This window comes from Myotis nattereri (assembly GCF_964212035.1).
Source record: "Myotis nattereri genome assembly, chromosome: 15".
In the NCBI taxonomy this organism is placed as follows: domain Eukaryota; kingdom Metazoa; phylum Chordata; class Mammalia; order Chiroptera; family Vespertilionidae; genus Myotis; species Myotis nattereri.
The window spans coordinates 55646461-55668827 of record NC_138090.1 but is presented as its reverse complement, the minus strand read 5'-3'; the positions used below and the strand labels follow the sequence as shown (position 1 = coordinate 55668827).

Below are 22367 nucleotides of genomic sequence, written 5' to 3'. Positions count from 1 at the left end.
ACAGAAGGCCTCCTTTCCGCGACATCCTCACAGGGACTCCGCCTCCTTCCTGTGATGCTATCACCAGAGAAGGTGCCTTGCCCGATGACATCATCTGAGGGACCGTGCCTCTCCCAGGGGGTCCGTCACCAGAGCTGAGAGCCCTTCGGCGAGGTCACCACCAGACCCCGCCGGCTCTGAGGGGCCACTGCTGCTGCCACGTCACGAGAAGGCAGGGCGTGCCCCGAGTCCGGGAGAAAGTGCCCTGTCCTGAGACGTCACCAGAGGGCATGCCGTTGCTGGGGAGGCTGCCCAGCTAGAGGTCTCCCCAGAGGTGATGGTCTGTCTATAGGCGGTTTACAGTGAGGACCCCCACTCCCGCCTGAGGCCGGTCCCAATGCGATGATGTCATCACCAGAGACACTGCCCGCTCTGGAGGGCCATCACTTGTGATGGTGTCACCAGTCTCTGCCTTGTCCCACCGTGACTTCCCCGGGCCCCTGTGACATGCGCTGCGGGGTCCCCACCAGACGCTCCCGCTAAAGGGTGGCTGGGCTGGGGTCCCAGCCTTGCGCAGTGATGTCACCTCCTGTGTGATTCCCGGAGGCCGGCACCCCCAGGCTGGCTTCTGCTCTCAAGGAGGCTCCTCTGGCCCCCAGCCTCTTGGAGTCCGGAGACTCAGAGGTGTCCCAAAGGCCGGTGTCACCCTCTCTGCCACCCTAGAGACATCACAGCTTCTGTCAACAGGTCCTGGCCTCCTGCTGGGGCCGGGGCAGGTGGGGGGTGCCTGCTACTTATCTTACTAATGACATCATCGCACCACAGGACTCCCCTACTCATGATGGCATTGCGCCTGGGGTCCAGTGCGCACCGTGCCTGATGATGACAGCATTCCCTGTGACCTATGGTCTCTTCATCTCCCAGGATGCACCACACCTATGGTATCATCCTCTTCCAGGATTTACCATGACCGTGTAGGGTCACCTTCCCCACAGCTTGCCCATGGCCAGTGGTGTCACCATCTTCCATGATTCTCCACAACCACTGTGTCATCATCCCCGCGGATTCACCACGGCTGCTGGGGTCGTCACCTCCAAGAGTTCACCATGACCAGTGACGTCATTGCCTTCCAGAATCCACTGTGGCTGATGGCAGCATCCTCTACCAAGACCCGCTAGGACTGATGATGCCACCATTCCCCATAGTCCCCATAGTTGTGGTGTCACCAACTTGCAGGATCCACATCAACCATGATGTCTTCATGCCCTAGAACCCACCCTAGCCATGGTGTCACCACCTCCCAGGATACACTGCAGTCATGGTGTCACCCCCACAGCACCGTGAGAGTCAGGGGTGTCCCAGGACCCATGACCCCCAATAGTGTCATCTCCCAGGACCCATTTCAACCACGGTGTCATCATTTACTGGGATCCACCATAATCATGACACCCTTTCACAGGATCCAGAAAGCCCAATGGTGTCATCACTTCCCAGGATCCACCACAACCCTGACATCATCTCCCAGGATCCACCACAACCCTGACATCATCTCCCAGGATCTACCACAACCCTGACATCATCTCCCAGGATCCACCACAACCCTGACATCATCTCCCAGGATCCACCACAACCATGCCATCATCTCCCAGGATCCACCACAACCATGGCATCATCTCCCAGGATCCACCACAGCCATGGCATCATCTCCCAGGATCCACCACAACCCTGACATCATCTCCCAGGATCCACCACAACCATACCATCATCTCCCAGGATCCACCACAGCCCTGACATCATCTCCCAGGATCCACCACAGCCCTGACATCATCTCCCAGGATCCACCACAGCCATGACATCATCTCCCAGGATTGACCACAACCATGGCATCATCTCCCAGGATCCACCACAACCATGGCATCATCTCCCAGGATCCACCACAGCCATGCCATCATCTCCCAGGATCCACCACAGCCATGCCATCATCTCCCAGGATCCACCACAGCCATGGCATCATCTCCCAGGATCCACCACAGCCATGCCATCATCTCCCAGGATCCACCACAACCATGGCATCATCTCCCAGGATCCATCACAACCCTGACATCATCTCCCAGGATCCACCACAGCCATGGCATCATCTCCCAGATCCACCACAGCCATGGCATCATCTCCCAGGATCCACCACAACCCTGACATCATCTCCCAGGATCCACCACAGCCCTGACATCATCTCCCAGGATCCACCACAACCATGACATCATCTCCCAGGATCCACCACAGCCATGCCATCATCTCCCAGGATCCACCACAGCCATGGCATCATCTCCCAGGATCCACCACAACCCTGACATCATCTCCCAGGATCCACCACAGCCATGACATCATCTCCCAGGAACCAGGACCCCCACTGGTGTCATCATTTACCAGGATGCACTTCACCCTTGGGTCGTCTTCCAGGATCCCTCATCTTGGGAGTCGAGAACTGCAACAGCTGTATTTCAATTGTCTTCTGGGTCACGTGGCACCTACCGCTGTTCCCATAGGGAACCAGGCACAACACGCGCCATTCTGCCATTGCCTCAAGAATAGGGTAGGGACCCCCTCCGATGACACCATCCCCACTCTGGCCCTTCTTGATGATGTCACTGCCTCACTCCAGACTTGGCCTTGACTGCCGCCCCGCCCCCCCCCCCCCCCCCCCCCGTGCCCCATTACCCTTCTGGTGAGGACATCCAGGCCCCTCCTGATAACTCATTGACCTTCCTTCACCCAACTATCTGTTCGGTGACAGGGTCAACATGGAGGCCTCTTCTCACCAGAGCGGGTGAGCTTCCCGGCCCTTGGGTAAGGTCTCTGCCCCTTGCCCAGACCCTTACCTGTCCTCCACTGGAAGCAGCACTCCGCTGGCGTGGGCCACACCACCCTCAGAGACTCCTGTGGGCTGGGCGACAGCTGCTAACTTCCCCGGGGCCTTCAGTGATGTCCTCTGCCGGCCTGAGCCTGGGCAGGCGCAGCTGGACAGCCATGCCATTGCCCACACCAAGGCCATCTGTGGGGGGCGTGCTCATCATCCCAATTGGAGAAGCAGCGTCCTCTCCTTCATCTCCCCCACGCACCCCGGACAGCCCCCAGGGCTTTCGGGGACTTACCAACACCCAATGCACAATTTGCCCCCAATTTTCTTTGTACATAGCCATGCTGTGGGGGAGCAGCCATTCCCCTACTCTTAAAGGGCTACACGTCCCCTCCCCAGCCCCCAGGGCGAGCTGGGAGGGGCTATTTTCCCTCCTCTGGGTCGTTCCCTCCTTCTGTCTCCCCTTGCCCCCAATACTGGCACCTCAGTTCATCCCTACCAGCCTTTGGCTCCCACAAACACTGAGGGAACACAGGGAGCGGGACCCCACCTCCCTAGGCCCAGCGCCAGTTTTCAACGCCATGCTTACAGCTGCTCCCGCGGACCCCCCTGTCCCTCCAGGGCCCGCCCATGCCCAGGGCCCTGAGCAGACTGTGACTTCCCCCCAAAAGAGCCAGCTTGAGCCCCTGCCCCTCCCCGAGCTGCCCCTCTGCTCACCACCCCCACCGAGCCCTCGGCTTTCGCCAGCCCCCGCACTGGGGGTCTGGGCCCTCCAGCTTTTGTATGCCCCCCTCGACTTGCTCTCTTCTGGACTCGTTATTTCGCCCCAACTCTGGCGCTTTGGCCTCTTGTCTCAAATAAGCCATAGTGAAAGGTCCGAGGAGGCGAGGAAGTGGGCGAGCCCCGCCAAATCCCCCCAAGCCTCTGGAGCCGGGGCCTCACCATCTGAGTCTTCCCCGCTCCCATGCACACACGCGCACCCACACGCACACGCACCCCGCCCTCCCGATCGTGGGCGGTGGGGGCGGTGCAGAGACAGGAACATACACAGTCTGGACCAGAAGACCCTCCCCAGCTCTGCCCCCCCCCCGACCCCTCCCCCAACCGGCACCGGACTCCCCCGCCCAGTTCCTTGGTGAGGACAGCCGGCTGAGCTGCAAGTTGGTATTTTTGGAATAAACAGATGTTTTCCTGATTCCCAGGCTCACAGTGTCTGTTGGGAAGGTTTGGATTTCCACCTGCGTGTTTATGGTTCCCGGGGATCCCCTGTGCGGCCCAGGTGGGGGGGGGGGGGGCATCCGACTGTGTGTGTGTAACCTGCAGCCTGCTGCCTTGCATCAGAGCCTGCCGCGTGTGGCTCATGTGTGCAGTGCATTTCGGCACCCTGACCGGTGGGTCAGTGGTTAGAGCGCCGGCCCCGCACTGAAGGGGCTCAGGTTCCGTTCCAGGTCAAGGGCAGGGAGAGTACCTGGGTGGTGGGTTCCACCCTGACCTGGAAGGGGCTCTGGGGGGCGCAAGGGAGGCAACCAATCAATTTGTGTGTCTTGCATTTATGTTTCTCCCTCCCTTACACTCTCTCTAAAAAAAAAATCAATGGAGCCCTAGCCCGTTTGGTTCAGTGGATAGAGTGTCAGCCTTCAGACTGAAGGGTCCCACGATTCCGGTCAAGGGCACATGCCTAAATTGTGGACTTGATCCCCAGTTGGGGGCGTGCAGGAGGCAGCCGAGCAATGATTCTCTCTCATCATTGATGTTTCTATCTCTACCTCTCCCTTCCTCTCTGAAATCAATAAAAAAAAAAAAAATCAATGGAAAAGATAGCCTCAGGTGGGGATTAACAAAAAAGCAATCAAACAAAAACCTTCCTCTCTAGCAAATGCTTGCTTCCCAAATAGTCGATTTTGCCATGTATCATTCAGGGTTCTCCAGAGAGCCAGAAACGAAGAGAGAGAGAGAGAGAGAGAGAGAGAGAGAGAGAGAGAGAGAGAGAGAGGGAAAAAATTCATTTTATTTTTTAAATATTTTGCAGTTCTGAATTTTTGCTTTACCTTTTCAAAAATTTTTTTTTATTTATTTTTAGAGAGAGAGGAAGGGAGAGGGATAGACAGAAACATCAATGAGAGAAACACCGATCAGCTGCCTCCTGCACGCCCCCTACTGAGGATCCAGCCCCAAACCCAGGCCTGTGCCCAGACCTAGACTCAAACTGTGATCGCCTGGTTCATAGGTCGATGCTCAACCACTGAGCCACACCAGCCGGACAGGGCTCCACTTCTTTTTAAACATTATATATATTGTTTTATAACATCAGTTTTTGATTTTTTTAGAGAGCGAGGGGGGGAAAAAAACATCAATTTGTTATTCCACTTTAAAATATATATATTTTTTATTGATTTCAGAGAGGAATGGAGAGAGAGAAGCATCAATGATAAGAGAGAATCATGGATCGGCTGCCTCCTGCACGCCCCCTACTGGGGATCCAGCCCACAACCCTGGCATGTGCCCTGACTGGGAACTGAATCTCGACCTCCTGGTCACAGGCTGATGCTCAACCACTGGCTTCCTTTATATCTTGATTGTCTCCTACCTGATGGCGGCCCACCCTGGCCGCCCAGCTACAATCCTCGCCCCCAGAGTCCCCAGCCCCCCGACCCTGCTTCAATTCTGATCATAATGAACATCTTTTGATGTCATCCCTTCTCTCCCTGGGACGGTCCCAGGCTTACACTGACTGAGGCCGTGGGCACCCGCGGCAGGCTATGCAAATCAGCAGAACCCTGCCAAGGGCTGCTCACAGAACCACAGACTCTCTGATCCCCGATTCCACTTCTAGGAACCTCTCCTCTGGAAAAGCTCTCGCGTGCTGCCAGCCTCCAGCCGCACCCAGGGCTGGCGGGAAGGCGGGGAGCGAATGCTGGAAAGCTGGGCGCAGTCCTGTGAGCAGCTCAGCTGCTCATCTGCACGCACGGAGGCAGCGCGTGGGGATGCAGGCAAAGGAGCCTGTGTAATTGTCCAGATGCGGGCACCTGAGGGGCACGCGGGCCGAGGAGGACTGGAGCCCAAACTCCCCCTTTCTCTTCTGGCTCTTCAGTGATGGGGGCGGGACTTCCCCTTTGTAATTTCACACAGATGAACAGAAAAAGTGAAGATTAATTTCTGAAGCTAGCATTCCAGCCGCTGGGGCAACTGGCTTTCATTGCACAAAAGTAAGACTGTGAGTCGCTGATATTCCGCCGCCTTCCCCTCCCCATCTCGCCCCACCCCGGTCAATTCCAGTCCCCCAAACCCACTCAGAAGGCCCACCACGGAGCAGCTCCCAGACGCCCTCCCTCCTCTCCAGCCACCATGGCCACCAGCATAGCCTAAGCCTCAACCAACTGCCTCTCCCTGGGCCCCTGGTCCAAGCTGGGCCCGGCAGCCAGAGCTGGGGTCTCACTGGGAGCAGCACAGCCACTCACGCCTCCGGGTCCGAACCCCTCCCTGGCTCCCTGGGGCTCCGGTGAGCTCCCCCTTGGCCTGCAGAGCCTGGCCCTGCGTGCCCACCCCCCTTAGCTCATCTCTCCAGGACGCATCCCTGCCGGCGGGACTGCCGGACCAGGCGGTGACTGTTAGCCATTTGAGGAACCCGCAGGCTCTTTTTCAAACCAGCTGTGTGTGCGGGTTCCAGCTCTTCCACATCCTCCCAACACTTATCTTTTATTTTTTAAAGAGAGCTCAATTTGTTGTTCCACTTATAAATGCATTCTTTGGTTGATTCTTGCATGTGCCCTGACCGGGGATCAAACCCGAAACCTTGGGGCATCCAGACAGCGCTCTAATCAACCGAGCTACCCAGCCAGGCCTTACTGTGTTGTTTTTTTAAAATACTTTAAAATTGATTTCATAGAGGAAGGGAGAGAGAGCGAAACATCAATGATGAAAGAGAATCATTCATTGGCTGCCTCCTGCACACACCCCAGTGGGAATTGAGCCGGAAACCCAGACATGTGCCCTGACCGGCAATCAAACTATGACTTCCTGGTTCCTAGGTCGATGCTGAACTACTGAGCCACACTGGCCAGGTCCCTCAACAAATTGCTCCCTCACATCACTGGCTTCTCTGTTCCCGCCTGAAAGTCAGGTGGAGTCACACTGTCAAACCTCCATGGCTCCCCAGTGCTTGGAAGAGAAGGACATACTGCTGCCCCTCCCCTCTCAGACCTCGGGGCCCTGCACCCGCCCAGCTCACTCTGACCCTGCCTCGCTGGCTTCGTGGTGTTGCCCCCAAACACACCAGGCAGGAACCCCTCCCGGGGCTATTGCACCTGCTGGGCCCTCTCGTCAAAATGCTTTTCCCATAGACCGTCCTGTAGCCCACAGGCCTTTCTCAGAGAGGCCTTCTCTGCCTGGCCAAGCTCAAATAGCGCCCCCCCTGCCCCCTCCATCCCCATCCCCCGACCCTATCATCCTTCAGCCCTTACCACGCGCCCACATGACGGTATGTTCCTACTCGCTCACTGCCTGGCTCCCTCGCCATGATGCAGCTTCACTGACTCTCTGCCATATCCCCACAGCATCCGACAGGTGCTCACAAAAAGCGTATCGCCCTGCCAGCGTGGCTCAGTGGGTGAGCATCGTTCTAGGAACCAGGAGGTTGCGGTTCGATTCCTGGTCAGGGCACATGCCCGTGCTGCAGGCTCCATCCCTGGTGCGGGGCGTGCAGAAGGCAGTCGATCAGTTCTCTCATTGATGTTCCTATCTCTCCTTCTCCTTTCTTCTCTGAAATCAATAAAAAATATTAAAAAAATAAATTTAGAAAATAAATTTTTAAAATTAATATATTTTAAAAAAAAACTTTTTTTGAATGACTGCAGATGTCCAGAGGGGAATCATAAAAAACGTGCCGGACAGGATGCTACAGATCAAGCACGCCAAGGATTTATTTTTATTTATTTTTATTTTTATTTTTTCTTTCTTTTTTTGTTTCTTTGTTTTTTTTTTTTCTTTTTTTAATTTTTTTTTATTTCGTTTTTTTGTTGTTTTTTTTTTTGTTTTTTGTTTTTTTACGCCAAGGATTTAGAAGAGACTTGGCACATGGCAAGCATACAGTCAATTATTATTATTACTAGAGGCCTGGTGCACGAAATACATGCACAGGGGTGGGAGGGTCCTTCAGCTCGGCCTGCGCCCTCTCACAATCTTGGACCCCTCGGGTAGGGTCCCTAGGCCTGGCTGGCAATCAGGGCCTATCAGGGCTGGCCTGGGCCTCCCTCTGCAGGACCATCCTGGGGCGATGGCAGGGCCCCCCGACCAATTGCATAGCACCTGCCTTGGCTGGGCTGGTGCCAGTGCGTGTCATAGCGTGGTCCCCGTATGGTCGTCTGGAGGGTTGTTCTGCTGTTCAGTCATTTGGCTGATTTGCATACTGGACGGTTCTGCTGTTCAGTCATTTGGCTGATTTGCATACTGGACGGTTGTTCTGCTGTTCGGTCATTCGGCCGATTTGCATATTATGCTTTTATTATTATCAATTATTTTTGCTGTTAATCTTCACCTGAGGATATTTTTCCCATTGCTTGTCAGAGAGGGGGGTTGAGATAGAAACACTGATGTGGGACACATCCTCCTCACACAGGTCTGACCTGCAACCTGGATGCCTGCCCTTGGCGAGAATGGCACCCACGGCCCTTCCATGCACGGGCAGCCTCTCTAACCACTGAGCAATGCCAGCCAGGGCCGCAGCCACTGTCCTCATCCCCATCCTGTGACCGTGGTGGCATTTGCGAGCTACTGCCTCTGCCCAGGCGTGACTGGGGCGGGGCGGGTGGACTGGTCACAGGCAGCTCCTCAGTGTCCCTGTCTGTTCAATGGGCCCGAGGGGCCTGGCGAGTGGCCCTGGGCCTTCCTGCCTCCTTGTCCGGAATCTGGTCGCCATTGGTCTCTTCAGCCAGGCTGTGCTGCGCTGAGAGGCCCTGGCGTGGGCACCCCGGCCGCCATGTTCTGATGAACCAGTGAAGCCACTTGGGCCTCGTCTCCCCGCGTCAGCACAGGCCCCCCTTTTCCACCGCTGCGGCCATTTTGTTCACTGAGGCCTGGAGGTGCTCCCCTGTCCCGGCCACTGCGCGTCCACTTCCGGGGCAGGGAAGGCGAGTCCTGGTGCAGACCCGGAGGCGGGCGGCCGTGCCCTCCGAGGCCCGGGAACGCTGCCGCTTCCTTCAGCTTCGCGAGGGTTCGCCGGCGCGTTTCCCACGTGGGGTAACTGAGGCCTGGCGTCGTGCGTGACTGAGGCCTGGCCAGGGTCAGGGGTCACACACCGGAAGGACAGGCTTCCAAGGCTTTGAGGCCGCCCTGACTGGTCTCCACAACACGCGACGCAGGTCACAGGTCATCCCCAGCACAAAATGGCGCCTCCGGGAAGGATGTAGATCCATCCCAGCGCCCACCCCCTCCGCGGGCTGAGGAGGCGGCGGCGCAGGCGGCCCCTGCGCGCACCTCATTTGCATATATAAAAAAACGGCTTGGTCCGCGCTAGGCAGGGCCTCATTGGTCGCTCTCCAACCTCCCCGCCCCCCTGGCACCGCCTTTTCCTACGAGAATTGGCCGGTGTGAGCCTCGTGACGCCATCCCAGGATTGCTCGTTCCTATTGGCCAGAGCGCCGTCCATCATCCGTTTTAAACCCCCCGAGAACCGCCTGCCCTCGCCCTGCCCGGAAACCCCGGCCGACCGTTAGTCGCGTGCGCAATCTCCCGAGCGTAAGGGCATGCGTGCGTACGCCGGCCCTGGCGGCGTCGCATTCAAACGGGCCAATCAGCGGTCGCGTCACCTCTCGCGTTCTTTTCACCTCTTCTACCCCTTTTCGTTTCCTCTATATCCTGGGGGTCCCCATTCTGACCCCCCACATCCCAGTTGGCCGGTCCGCTCCCGGCCCTCTCCCCAACGTCTCCCGCTTCCGCTCTAAACTTACGGAAAGGGGGCGAGCGCGCCTAACGCCGAGGACCGTGCGTGCTGACGTCACGGGCCGAGTCCCCGCCCACCGGGTCCGCGAGGGGGCGTCGCCTCGGGCTGCTATAAAAGGGCGGCTGCGCGCGCGGCCGGTTCAGTGCGGCCGGCACCTGGGGCGAGCGTACCTGCGGGCGAAGTGCGCGGCGGCGTCGGAGGCGGCGGGGAGCGGAGAGGAGCCGCCGGGGCCTCGCTAGGGCCGCAGCGGCAGCAGTTGGGCCCCCCGCCCCGGCCGGCGGCCCAGAGAACGCAGGAAGGGGGCCGGGGGGACCCGCCCCCGGCCGGTCGCAGTCATGGTGAGCTCCGCGGCCAGGCCCGGAGGGGCGGTGGGAGGCCCCCTGGAGGAGGAGGCGGGGTCTCGGGAGCCCTTCGCGGGCGGCCGGGGGGTAGGAGGGCCTGCCTGGGGGTCCTGGGCCGGGGATGTGCCCACAGGCCTCCCTGTAGGTGGGGCAGGAGCCGGGGCGGCCCGCAGGTTCCTTGGAGGGAAGGCCCGGCTGAGCCGTGGGGCGATGGGGGGCATCTGCCCGGGCTTTGTGGCCCGTCCGTGGGTATTCTGGGAGCAAGGACGCTCCGCTGCCGTCTCCAGGCCCGATCCTGGGTTTGCAGGGCTGTTTTACCAAGATTAGAGGGGGAAGGGGGACAGGGTAGGCCTCGGCTTAATCCGGAATCATTGGCGGCCCGTGCGGGGCAACGGACGGGCTTCGAGGGCTCCTGGGGGGCATGGAGCCACCCGCCACCCCCCTCGGAGAACCGGCCTCGTCTGCGGAGGGCGCTCAGCCTGGGGCGGCCGGGTGCAGCACCCCAGGAGGGGGCCTGCGAGCCCGGGGTGGTTGACAGCCTGGGACAGCGTCCTGCAGGGCCCGGTTCTGCCGGACTCTCACCTCCTCCTCTCTGTGCTCAGAACTCCAACGTGGAGAACCTGCCCCCCCACATCATCCGCCTGGTGTACAAGGAGGTGACCACGCTGACCACGGACCCTCCCGATGGCATCAAGGTCTTTCCCAACGAAGAGGACCTCACGGACCTGCAGGTCACCATCGAGGGCCCTGGTGAGTGTGGGATGGAGCAGGGAGGGGCGCGCTTGCTAGACTTTTCTCCTGTGGGACAAGGGTAGGAAGCTCCCAATATGCACTGGACTCTGCCAGCTGCTGGGGACCTAAGGGCAGACGGACAGGCAGGCCTCTTCCTCTGCAGGGCAGAGCATCACAGGTGACAAGTAACCAACCGTGTGCTCTTCTGTAAGCCGGGGAGACGGCCTGGTGGCCACGGGCGCATTCGAGGGGGGCCTTACCTGGGGAGGGGCAAGGCTGGCAGGCAAGGCTCCCTGGGACCTTCAGGGGGGTGAGCCAGCAGCACAGTCTGGAGGGTGGGCTTGGCTGGGGCCTGATTCCATGCTGCTGTCCACGTCGGGGACAGGCGTGGGGAGATCACAGTAGTATCCGGTGGTGCACGTAATGGTCCATCGTGCAGACCTGCCATGGTGTTCCAGGTGCACTGCCTTTCTGTTACTAACTTCCACAGGGGAAGCTGAGGCACTGCAAGAAGGTGGTGAAGCGTCCAGTTGGGAATGGGGACTGGGGGTGGGGGACGGGGGCCACAGTGGAGGTGATCCCTGATGTGCTTCATGAGTGGGGGGCAGTGGGCACTTCCTAGAAGCAAAGAAGAACCCGTGAAGCATTCAGGGAGCAGACCTTTTAGGGCTTCTGTAGGGATTCGGAGAGGAAGCTGTTGGTGGGTGTGAAGCAGGTGTGACGGTCCCTGCAGAGCTCACTGTGACCAGTGGGGGGGGGGGGGGGGTAGAAGCTGGAGGCGGGCGACCACTGCGGGACCCGGTGGTGGGGACAGTGGGTGGCCCTGGAGGCGAGCTGACCGGTGCGGAGGGGTCAGATGTTGGGACTGGGCACAGGAAGGCCCTGGGTCTCCAACACCCACGGCTTTTTGGCTGGTCAAGTGCGAGGCCGTGAGAGCCTTGTCTGTCATTTGCCCTCAGGGCTTCCAGGTAGATGTTTTCCTAGGAGCATAAGTGGGTGTGTCGCTGCCTCTTGGGAAGGGAGTGGGGCTGGGGCTTCACCTGGGAGAGGAGAGGTGTCCAGGGTGCAGACCAGGACTTGGGGTGATGCCAGTGGGGCCACGGTCAGGGGCTACCGCACAAGGGTGCCTGCGGACCCCGGGGAGCCTAGCCCGTCCTGCTCCCCAGTCTGGAGGAGGCGGCAGGGGACTTGCATTACAGCCGGAACGTGGAGACAGGGCTTTGGGGGTTTGCGGGTGCTGGGAGTCCTGTGCCCCCTGACCCGGCCCCCTCCCCGCACACAGAGGGGACCCCGTACGCCGGAGGCCTGTTCCGAATGAAACTCCTGCTGGGGAAGGACTTTCCTGCCTCCCCGCCCAAGGGCTACTTCCTGACCAAGATCTTCCACCCGAACGTGGGCGCCAACGGCGAGATCTGCGTCAACGTGCTCAAGAGGGACTGGACGGCTGAGCTGGGCATCCGGCACGTGCTGCTGGTGAGTCGCGGGCGCCCGTGATGGCCGAGCATGGCTTCTCCTCTGAAGTCGGCTCTGGTAGTGGGGGGCCCACAGGGGAAACCCAGGTTCCAGCTTTTCTGGAAAAGTGAGGCGTTGGCCCTGCCCGGTGGGCCCAGGACACTGCGGACGCGGTACAGGGTGTTCAGGCCCCGGGCACTCCGCGGCGAACGGTGGTGGTGAGGGACGAGATGTGACTGTTCTGCAGGGCACAGTTGGCTGGCTGTTCAGTAGCCACAAAGTTTGTGCAGTCGCCTGTCATTCCAGAATGTTCTCACCGAACATCCTTTCTCAGCCAGGGGTGCCCCTCTGGGGACCTGTGTAATCATGGAGTGTGGGGGGGGCGGGCAGCGACAGGCAGGCCAAGATGGAGGCGCCCTGGACTGCACCCTGCTCCCAGGGCCTCGCAGGCCTGCTGCCTCCCTACCCCTCAAGCCGAAGAATTTGAAAATGAATTTAATGAGCCCCTGGGGCAGGTGGTTGGGAGGACAGGGAGTTGGGTTCCTGCAGGGCTTGCGGGAGGAGTGAGCTCCAAGGTAAACAGACCTCCAGCCCTTCCCTCCTCCCTGGTGTCAGTGCTGGCTGCCAGGGGACACTGGTGACTGCCAGGGTCAGGCTTGGCTGGAGGCAGCCACCAGGGCCTCGGGCTTGGGGCGCAGTGGTCAGATGAGGGTCAGGCCTGGGGGCCTGCTTGTGGCAGTGATGACTGCTGGGCCAGGTGCTGGCCCCATGACAGGCCAGACAGGTCAGGGCACCTGCTCCCTTTTAGGGAGGTGGAGGGGCCCCGTACATCCTGGTGCCTGTCGGGTGTGGTGCTGCACTTGGGGTTCCTGCTCACCCAGTGACAGCTCTGGTTCACCCACCTTTCTATGATTTTGTAGAAGGAGCTTGAGTCCAACAGGTCCAGGTGTGGGTCCTGAACTGTCCCCATCACTCAGGTTGGGGAAGCCCCTTCCTCAATCACGGCGTTTTGGCGTCTGGCCCCCCTGACCCTGGGCTCTCTCCCCACAGACCATCAAGTGCCTGCTGATCCACCCCAACCCCGAGTCCGCCCTCAACGAGGAGGCGGGCCGCCTGCTCTTGGAGAACTACGAGGAGTACGCGGCCCGCGCCCGCCTGCTCACGGAGATCCACGGGGGAGCCGGTGGGCCCAGCGGCGGGAGGCCTGAGGCCAGCCGCTCCCCGGCCAGTGCAGCCTCGGCCTCCTCCACCGACCCCGCGGCCCCTGGGGGCCCGGGCGGGGCTGAGGGGCCCATGGCCAAGAAGCACGCAGGCGAGCGGGACAAGAAGCTGGCGGCCAAGAAGAAGACGGACAAGAAGCGGGCTCTGCGGCGGCTGTAGTGGGTGCTTCCTCCACACCTGCCCGACCCTCAACTCTGTCTCTAAGTTATTTAAGTTATGGCTGGGGTGGGGGAGGGGGGCAGTGGGACCCGGATTTGTTTTTCTAAATAAAGTTGGAAAAGCAAGCAGCTATGGTGCCTGTTAGTGCCCAGACCAGCCTCTGCCGGGGCTCAGAGCAGCTGGCCTCCCCCCCTCAGGTCCACACGCAGTCCCACCGCACGGGGCCCCTCATGGAGCTCTGGGCCACCTCTGGTCTCGGCTGATGAGGCGTGCTCTGGATTAACCAGGCGATGACGTGACTGCAGGAACCCAATATTTAAGGTTCTGCCCCTCTCCAGGGGAGGGGAGGGCATGGGAGCTTTCCGCCGGCCCTGCCTCAGTTCCTTGTCCATTATCCATCGTTTGGTTGGCACAGGGTCAAAAATTATCATAATCCCTGGCCAGGTGGCTCAGTTGATATGAACACCATCCCATGCACTAAAAGTTGCAGGTTCCATCCCCAGTCAGGGCATACAGGAGATTGCTGATCTGAGTTTTCCTCTTCCCTTTCTCTAAAATCAATTTTAAAAACACCCTCGGGTGAGGATTTTAAAAAAACTCATAAAATGAAAAAACTGGAAATGACCCAAATGTTCAATAGTTGAATGAGAGAAGGAATTGTGAATTCATACGATGCAATCTCACTCAGCAAAGTATTGATACAGAAAACATGGATGAGTCTCAAAACTATTAACGGGCCGAAACCGGTTTGGCTCAGTGGATAGAGCGTCGGCCTGCGGACTGAAAGGTCCCAGGTTCGATTCCGGTCAAGGGCATGTACCTGGGTTGCGGGCACATCCCCCACGTGCAGGAGGCAGCTGATCGGTGTTCCTCTCTCATCGATGTTTCTCTCTGTCCCTCTCCCTTCCTCTCTGTAAAAAATCAATAAAATATATATTTAAAAAAAAAAACTATTAACGGGCTGAAAAGTGTAAAACATTCAATTCTATTCGTATGAAATTCTAGAACAGGCCCAACTAATCACTTACGGCTGAAAGCAAATCACTGGCAGTCTGGGATCAGGGAGGTTCAAATCAGGGACATGGGAAAGTTTTTTGGGGGGAGGTGAGCATATTGCAAGGTTTTTTTTTTGTTTTTTTTTTTTGCAAGTCTTTAAAAATATATATATCTTTTTAATTTCAGAGAAGAGGGGAGAGATAGAAACATCACTGATAAGAATCATTGGTTGCACGCTCCCCACTGAGGATAGAGCCTGCAACCCTGGGCATGTGCCTTTGACCAGAATCAAACCTGGGACCCTTCAGTCCCCAGGCCACCACTCTATCCACTGAGCGAAACCAGCCAGCGCTATTCCAAGTCTTGTTATGATGGTCCCATGGATGCACAAATTCAAAACTCACCTAACTATAGCCTGGCCCAGTATGGTCCAGTGGTTGAGTGTCAACTTATGAACCAGGAGGTCAGGGTTTGATTCCCGGTATATACATAGGGATGTCTTTTCTTAAGGCAAAGATAGCCCTGGCCAGTATGGTTCCCTTGCTTGGAGCATGGCTCCCAGCAGTGGAAGGCTGTGGTAAGGGCACATAGATAGGTTGTGGGCTTGACCCTTGGTGGGGGCACATACAGGAGGTAACCAATCAATGTTTCTCACATCGATGTTTCTCTCCTCCCTCCCTCCCTCCCTCCCTCCCTAAAATAAAAAAAGCAAAGAATTTTTAATTTTAAGGGCAAGGTTTCTACTAAGAAATGGCTCCCTTGCCCTAGCCAGTTTGGCTTGGTGGATATAGAGCATGGGCCTGTGGACTTTACGATTCTGGTAAAGGGCACATGCCCAGGGTTGCAGGCTAGGTCCCCAGTAGGGGGCGTGCAGGAGGCAGGCGATCTATGATTCTCATCATTGATATTTCTCTCTCTCCCTCTCCCTTCCTCTCTGAAATAAATAAAAATACATATTTAGCCCTAACCGGTTTGGCTCAGTGGATAGAGCATCGGCCTGCGGACTCAAGGGTCCCGTGTTCAATTCCGGTCAAGGGCATGTACGTTGGTTGCGGGCACATCCCCAGTGGGTGTGCAGGAGGCGGCTGATCGATGTTTCTCATCAATGTTTCTAACTCTATCCCTCTCCCTCTCTGTAAAAAATTCAATAAAATATGTATTTTTTTAAAAAAAGGTAGTTCCAATAAAATGACGTTTAAAAAAAAAAATCAACCAGTGAATGCATAAATGGGTGGAACAGCAAACTGATGTTTCTCTCTCTTCCTGTTAAAAAAATTATATACTCGGCCTGCAGGGACTGGGCACGGCCCCCGAGTGAGCCCTCACCGCCAAGTCCAGCTCACTCAGGGCCACCATCTCCGAGTTAAGGCAAAGGCGAGCATAGTGGTGTCTGAACTCTCTGGCCTCCCAGCAGGTGGTCTGCTGCACCATGGCCCTTGGGATGGACACACACACACACACACACACACACACACACACACATTTACACATACATGTTATATACCGGTATATACATATTCTAAGCAACTAGCAGGGTCCGGTACCCAGCACGCCACCCCTGGAAGTCTATCCCCATCAGCACGGCAGCCCGTCCGTGCCCTAGCCGCCTCTGCCTGACACCCAGAGGTGTGCCTCACGGTGTGCTATCCTTCCCATCACGCATCCCGGACCCCTGACCATGCTGTCATGTGTAACCTTCGCCAGCGCAGATGCCAGGGCATCTGGGTGCAGGGAGGTGAGGCAGGCATGGCACCGACGGGTCTGCCTTTCACTGGCAGGTATGGGAGCTGCGGGAGGGTTCGGGGCAAGGTCACAGGCCAGACAAAGGTTCTGGCAAGAAGTGGGCAGGGTCACATGCACTCACTGGGGGGGTGGAGCGGCCAGGAGGAACTCTGCCTCTGCATGGAGTCAGCCCCTGGAGGCAGGGCTTTGGGCCCGGAGCCCAGCAGGGGTCCTCAGAGGCCCTGGACCAAAGCTGTGAGTGGGACAGGAGCACAGGTCCCCGAGGGCAGGGATGGGGGTCTCCTTGATGCTAGACCCTTGGCCCCTGGCACAGTGGCTGGCACAGAGGAGGTAGGAAAAACACGTGTCAGGACCTGTTTCTGTATCTGTGAAGTGGGGATGCCACCTGCTTTGGGGCTGTCTGGGGCATTTGAATGAGAAGTGGCCATTCCGCACATGCATGTATGTATGTGTACACGCACAGGGCATGTATGAAAGAGCAGTCCAGCTGCTCACAGGGGTTATTTTCTCCACTGAATGACGGAGAACTTGCTGTGTGCAGGCTCTGGTCTCAGCACTGTTCTTTTTTTTTTTTTTTTTTTTTAAATATATTTTACTGATTTTCTCACAGAGAGGAAGAGAGAGAGAGAGAGAGTTAGAAACATCGATGAGAGAGAAACATCGATCAGCCGCCTCCTGCACATGTCCCACTGGGATATGCCCGCAACCCAGGTACATGCCCCTGACCGGAATCGAACCCGGGACCTTTCAGTCCGCAGGCCGACGCTCTATCCACTGAGCCAAACCGGTTTCGGCCTCAGCACTGTTCTTTAACCCCCTGAATTCTGACAAGATGCAGGTCTGGTTACTTGCCCGAGGACACACAGAGGCAGAGGTGGTGGGTGACACCTGTGATCGATCACAGGTTGATAAATACCCAGAGACTAGAGGCACCCAGCCAGGGGGTAAGAGGGTGAGAGGCTAGGACAGTGGTCGGCAAACTCATTAGTCAACAGAGCCAAGTATCAACAGTTCGATTATTTTGAGAGCCAAATTTTTTAAACTACATAGTAGGTACATTGTTATTAACTTAATTAGGGTCCTCCTAAGGCTTAGGAAGAGCCACACTCAAGGGGCCAAAGAGCCGCAGTTTGCCGACCACAGGCTAGGAGAATCTTTTTTTTTAATTTATTTTTTATTTCAGAGGGAGAAATATCAATAACGAGAATCATCAATCGGCTGCCTCCTACATGCCCCACGCTGGGCAGGTCACTGGTTTGACTCCTGGTCAGGGTACATGCCTGGGTGCCAGGCTCCATGCCCAGGAGGTGGCGTGCAGGAGGCAGCCGATCCATGATTCTTTCTCATCAATATTTCTCTCTCCCTGAAATCAATTAAAAAGACTGGGATGGTAACCACTCCAACCTCCGCTGGCCACAGGGCTGGAGCTGAGGTGCAGCGAGCGGACCAACCCAGTGTGTGGCTCAGGCCAGACCCACAGCCCTTAGGAAACGCACTCTAAATGTTCAGGGATGGAAAACCATGTAAGGTCTTGAAGCGGTCAAGCCCTCCTAGCAGTGTGGGATCTGAGGACTTTCCTTGTTCAATCTGCACTTTCTGATTTGATGCACTGTGGTCACCTGATGCACTGAATGTAGGAATTTGCACCAGCCCCCAGCCTCCCCTGGGAGCCCGGATGCTGGGCCAGCCAGTCACTAGAGGGCTAGTTACTTGCTAGGGTCTCCCTGCCCCAGACCTGGCCCCTCAGTGCCAACACTTTTGTTCAGTACCCGTGGGTGCGGGAGCCCCCAGAGACGAGCTGACAGTTCTGGCGGCAGGGCCTGGGTCCCACACACTGAGGCCAGGCGAGGTGAGGAGAGCCGGCTGATGCTTTATTGCTTCAGGGGGAGGGGGCTCAGGAGCTCTTGGTGGGGCGGGCCCGCTTCCTCTTCACCATCACGGGCTTCTGGCTGCGCAGGATGGCGCTGGCCCTGCGGATGGCGGCCATGCGCAGGTCCGGGCGGTACTTGTTCCTGCGGATCATGTGCCGGATGCTGCTCAGGGTGGCCCGGGCGTTCTTGTTGATGGTGGTGCGCACGTAGGAGGTGGCAGGCTTCCGCTGGCCTAGTGGGGGCGAAGGGTCAGTCAGGTGGCCTGGGCCTTTAATGCACTCCCAGGTGCGAGGGCACAATGGCATCCTGAGAACCCGCGTGCCAGTGCCTGGTAGGCAGCCAGCTCCATCTCCACAGATTCCTGGGACAGCCCTGGCTGGTTTGCTCAGTGGATAGAGCGCTGGCCTACAGACTGAAGGGTCACTGATTCGATTCCAGTTAAGGGAATGGGCCCATGGTGTGGGCTCGACCCCCCAGTAGGGGACGTGCAGGAGGCAGCCAATCAATGGCTCTCTCTCATCATTGATGTTTCTATCTCCCTTCCTCTCAAAATCAGTAAAAATATATTTAAAAAGAAAAAGATTCCCGGGACACTCCACAGGGCCAGGCCACAGGACTGTACAGGCACCTCCCCTCTGTGTCTGAGACACAGCAACCCCCACCATCTCACTTGAGCAGACACAGGACGAGCACTTCTGTCCAACGTCACACACACACCGCAGCGCCCGGAATCCAGGCCGCCCGAGTCTGGGCACAGAGGTGAGGCGGGCACTCGGCACCGTGCTGGCCCGTTAGTGACCCTCCAAGCACAGTAGCTGCCTCCTCTCCCGGCCCCACCCTCCCGGGCCCAAGGCACCCACTCTGAACAAGGGTCTGAAAGGCCGAGCCAAGGCCTGGCCCTGACGGGGAGTCACCGTGGGCCCGAGGGGGGAGCCTGGTGCACAGGGGGAGTCCGGACTCCGCTGCCCAGAATTCAGCCCAGGACCCGCCTCCATGCCAGGGGTATGGCGGAGTCACTGGCCCCGGAGCAGGGCCCACAGTAACTGCCCAGGTCGGTCTAGTTCCTGACAGTCTGGGAAAGGCCACTCGCCATCCAAGAGGGGCAAGTTTTTAGGACCCGACACACCCGAATGAGGAGCGTGGACACCGAGAAGCCCCCTGGCGCCAGGGGGTGGGACCCCGAGAAGGGAACCTCCTCCTGCAGGGCGGGCAGGAGTCTGTGCCATCAGGAGCTGGCAGGCCAAGGCCACGCTGACACTGAACAGGGCGCTGAAACCTGACCCAATGGAACCTGGCCTCGCCAGGGTCCCGGAAAAAGCGCATTCCTCTTAAAAACCACCGCAAAGAACAGAAGTGGTGGCAGTCCGATGCCCATGACTCAGAACTCCCAGAGCTCCTCCAAGACACCCAAATGCCTACAGGTGCAGTTTAGGGGGGCGGATGCTCTCCTTGAGCCCACAGAGGAATGGGGGGGGCAAGGGGAGTATTTCAAACTGCTTCCAACCCAGCCTGTCACCTGCAAGTGGGAGCTAGCGGGAGGCTCACCGATTCGCCTAAATTTTCCCACCAGCAGGGGAGATGGAGACACCCACCCCCAGCTGGGCGGTTTGAAGGCTTTAACCTTAAAACACTGGCTCCTGGGCAACCCTGTAATTTCATCCTAACCACCAGCACCAGCACATAGAGCGCAGATCTTGTTAATTCCTCCACTTTGCAGAGGAGGAAACAAGTAAAAAAGGCCCGGCCGGCGCCCACCGAGGGCGGGATGGCCAAGGGGGGAGCAGCTGCCCAGAGGGAGTACCCTGACCCCAGGAGTCCCAGGGGCAGCATGACTCCCCTCGCCCAACGCTGACCGCCCACAGCTCCCTGCCCCGACCCGGGCCGAGCCGGGGGAACGCTCACCGGATCTCCGCTTCATGATGACCACCACCCCTTTGCCGTCGGGCGCCGGCTCCACGCCCACCGTCTTGCGGTGAATCAGCCCGTTGTAGCGGAAGGAGTTGCGGGCTTTCAGGTTATTGGGTTCCTGGGAAGGGAGGACGCATGGGGGTCGTGAAGAGGTGGGCCGGGGGCGGAGGGGGTCCCGGAGCCCGAGAAAGCGCCTCCCTCCGACCCAGGAGTCCCAGCCCCACGTACGGTGCTGTACGTCTGCTTGTTCCTCTTGATCAGGAAGCTGGAGCAGTTCCGCACGATCATCCACTGCAGGTGGGCAGACATGGCGGCAGCTGCGGGGAGAGGGGCGCGGGGAGGTGTCAAGCCGACGCCGGGCCCCAGCAGGACAACCGAGGGAGGATGCGAGCCGGAACCGGGCGGAAGCGGGCACCCTGGAGGCAGGCAGAGCCCAGGAACCTGCCAGGCCGGGGCTGGGCGACCTAAGGCGGAGGGGACTGAACTTCGGCGCCGAGACTGACTGCGGGGGGGAACGTGAGAATCCACCGCGTCTTCCGGTGGCGGGGCCGGGGGGGCGAGCCAAGGACGCGAGGGGCGCAATCAGAAAGGCCGAGGGGGGCAAACACGGGGCAGAAGGCGCAAGACGCGGCCACGCGGGCGGGCGCCAGGCCTCCGCTTACCTCCTCACTCTGCGGCAGCCGGAGACGGAAAGAGGCACGCAAGAGGCGGGGCGACGCCTTTAATACCGATACGCATTTCCGCTTCCTCTCTGGGAACGCGCACGTCGCCTCCCGTCCCCGCCTCCGAGGCGGCTCGGCAACGTTCGGCTGTTTCCGCCTTCCCGTCGCACACCGTTCGGAGCCTTCGGAACTCTTCGGCCGGGGACCCGAAGGCGGGTTCTCAGACGCGGAGCTGCACCGTTCCGGGACCGCTCGTTTGTTTCCGGAACTTTACGACTGGATTGCCAACTGGGTACAGCCCTTTCGTCAGCGGCCTCTCCCCTAGGACTGCTCACCCAGCGCTTCGCACAGGATGGGCGCTCAGTAGACATTTGTTTTAGGGTTTATGTTTATGAATGAACATGTTGAGTGCGTGAACTCTTTAAGCCTAGCCCCGGTGCTTCCGGCCTTCTCCGTAAGCTCTCGGCTATTGCCGACGAAGGCTCGCTCGGGCGCCTTCGGAACTCTCCGGAAATGCTCTTCGGAAACGGTGGCAGCCTTTCTTATTGGCCCCTGCCGGTTCGGGGCTGTTCCGGCACGTTGGGAACCCTTCCGAACCCCGGCAGGCTCCTCATTTCCCCTCTCCAGGGTTCTTTTGGAATAAAGTCTTTAAGTTCTGGGTCTAGAGAGAGAAGCTAGACCTGACTCGTGGCAGATTGCCCCGCAGGGGAGCGTGGGTTTCCTCTAAGGGCGAATTGTTTGGAGGAACAGAGATTGGCCTGGGAAAGCCCTGGGTTCGTTCCTTTGCAGCGGTTCTCAACCCGTGGGTCGCGACCCCTTTGGCGGTCGAACGACCCTTCCACAGGGGTCGCCTAAGACCATCCTGCATATCAGATATTTGCATGACGGCTCATAACGGTAGCAACATTACAGTTACGAAGTAGCAACGAACATAATTTTATGGTTGGGGGGTCACAACATGAGGAACTGTATTTAAAGGGCCAGAAGGTTGAGAACCACTGCAGGGGGTCCCATACCTGTCCGCTCAGCCCCCTCCCCATTCTGCCTGTAAGTCCACTAGGTTCCACCCCATTAAACTTCCTGGGAGTCCACTTTCTGTTCCTTTCGATCCTCCTGTTTGTTTTCAAGGTCATCTTGAAGGGGCAGGAGCCTTGCCTGATGTCTCTCAGTCCTCAGTCACAGGACCTGGCAGAACCGCTGCTGAACAAAAGCAGCGACCATGCCTTCTGTCACCGCCATGAACATAAGGTTCATGAACCCGACGGTGGGGTCAGAGTCCTGTGAACGGTCCACCCTCTGTGCCTTCCGCTGGGAGTGGCCCCCAGGAGGCTCCAGGGGACGGGCCATGCGTGAGCCCGCGTCCCCCAGCTCCTTGGGGTTGAGGGCCTGGTCTGAGCCTTGCTTTTGACCGCACCTGACCTCACCGTGCGTGCACCGGGGGCGCCTGGAGGCGGGCGGAGCGGAACAGGGCCCAGGCTTCCCCCGCGCCCTGCCCTGCCCTGCCCTGCCCTG

At 58.3% G+C, this 22367-nt stretch overlaps 2 protein-coding genes across 2 annotated transcripts; one reads left to right on the top strand and one right to left on the bottom strand.

The window, feature by feature from the left end:
* Positions 1-9911: 9911 nt before the first annotated feature.
* On the top strand, positions 9912-14614 carry UBE2S (ubiquitin conjugating enzyme E2 S). The gene is made up of 4 exons (XM_081106803.1): positions 9912-10108; positions 10714-10861; positions 12126-12316; positions 13346-14614. Exons 1-4 carry the CDS (start codon positions 10106-10108, stop codon positions 13673-13675), a joined length of 672 nt encoding a protein of 223 aa, XP_080962929.1. The 5' UTR covers positions 9912-10105; the 3' UTR covers positions 13676-14614.
* A 3650-nt stretch (positions 14615-18264) lies between these two features.
* On the bottom strand, positions 18265-22153 carry RPL28 (ribosomal protein L28). The gene is made up of 4 exons (XM_081108632.1): positions 20856-22153; positions 20422-20510; positions 20188-20311; positions 18265-18517 (listed from the first exon to the last, which is right to left on the bottom strand). The coding sequence occupies exons 2-4, from the start codon at positions 20500-20502 to the stop codon at positions 18309-18311; spliced, it is 414 nt and encodes a 137-aa protein (XP_080964758.1). The 5' UTR covers positions 20503-20510; positions 20856-22153; the 3' UTR covers positions 18265-18308.
* Between the last annotated feature and the right edge of the window lie 214 nt (positions 22154-22367).

What these genes read in the sequence shown, in the direction of transcription:
- UBE2S (XM_081106803.1), top strand. An exon ending in GGTCACCATCGAGGGCCCTG is followed by an intron (nt 10,862 to 12,125) that starts GTGAGTGTGGGA and finishes CCCCGCACACAG; the next exon opens with AGGGGACCCCGTACGCCGGA. An exon ending in GCATCCGGCACGTGCTGCTG is followed by an intron (nt 12,317 to 13,345) that starts GTGAGTCGCGGG and finishes CTCTCCCCACAG; the next exon opens with ACCATCAAGTGCCTGCTGAT.
- RPL28 (XM_081108632.1), bottom strand. Translation starts at nt 20,502, where the DNA reads ATGTCTGCCCACCTGCAGTGGATGATCGTGCGGAACTGCTCCAGCTTC. An exon ending in ACAAGCAGACGTACAGCACC is followed by an intron (nt 20,312 to 20,421) that starts GTACGTGGGGCT and finishes CTCCCTTCCCAG; the next exon opens with GAACCCAATAACCTGAAAGC. An exon ending in CATCATGAAGCGGAGATCCG is followed by an intron (nt 18,518 to 20,187) that starts GTGAGCGTTCCC and finishes CGCCCCCACTAG; the next exon opens with GCCAGCGGAAGCCTGCCACC.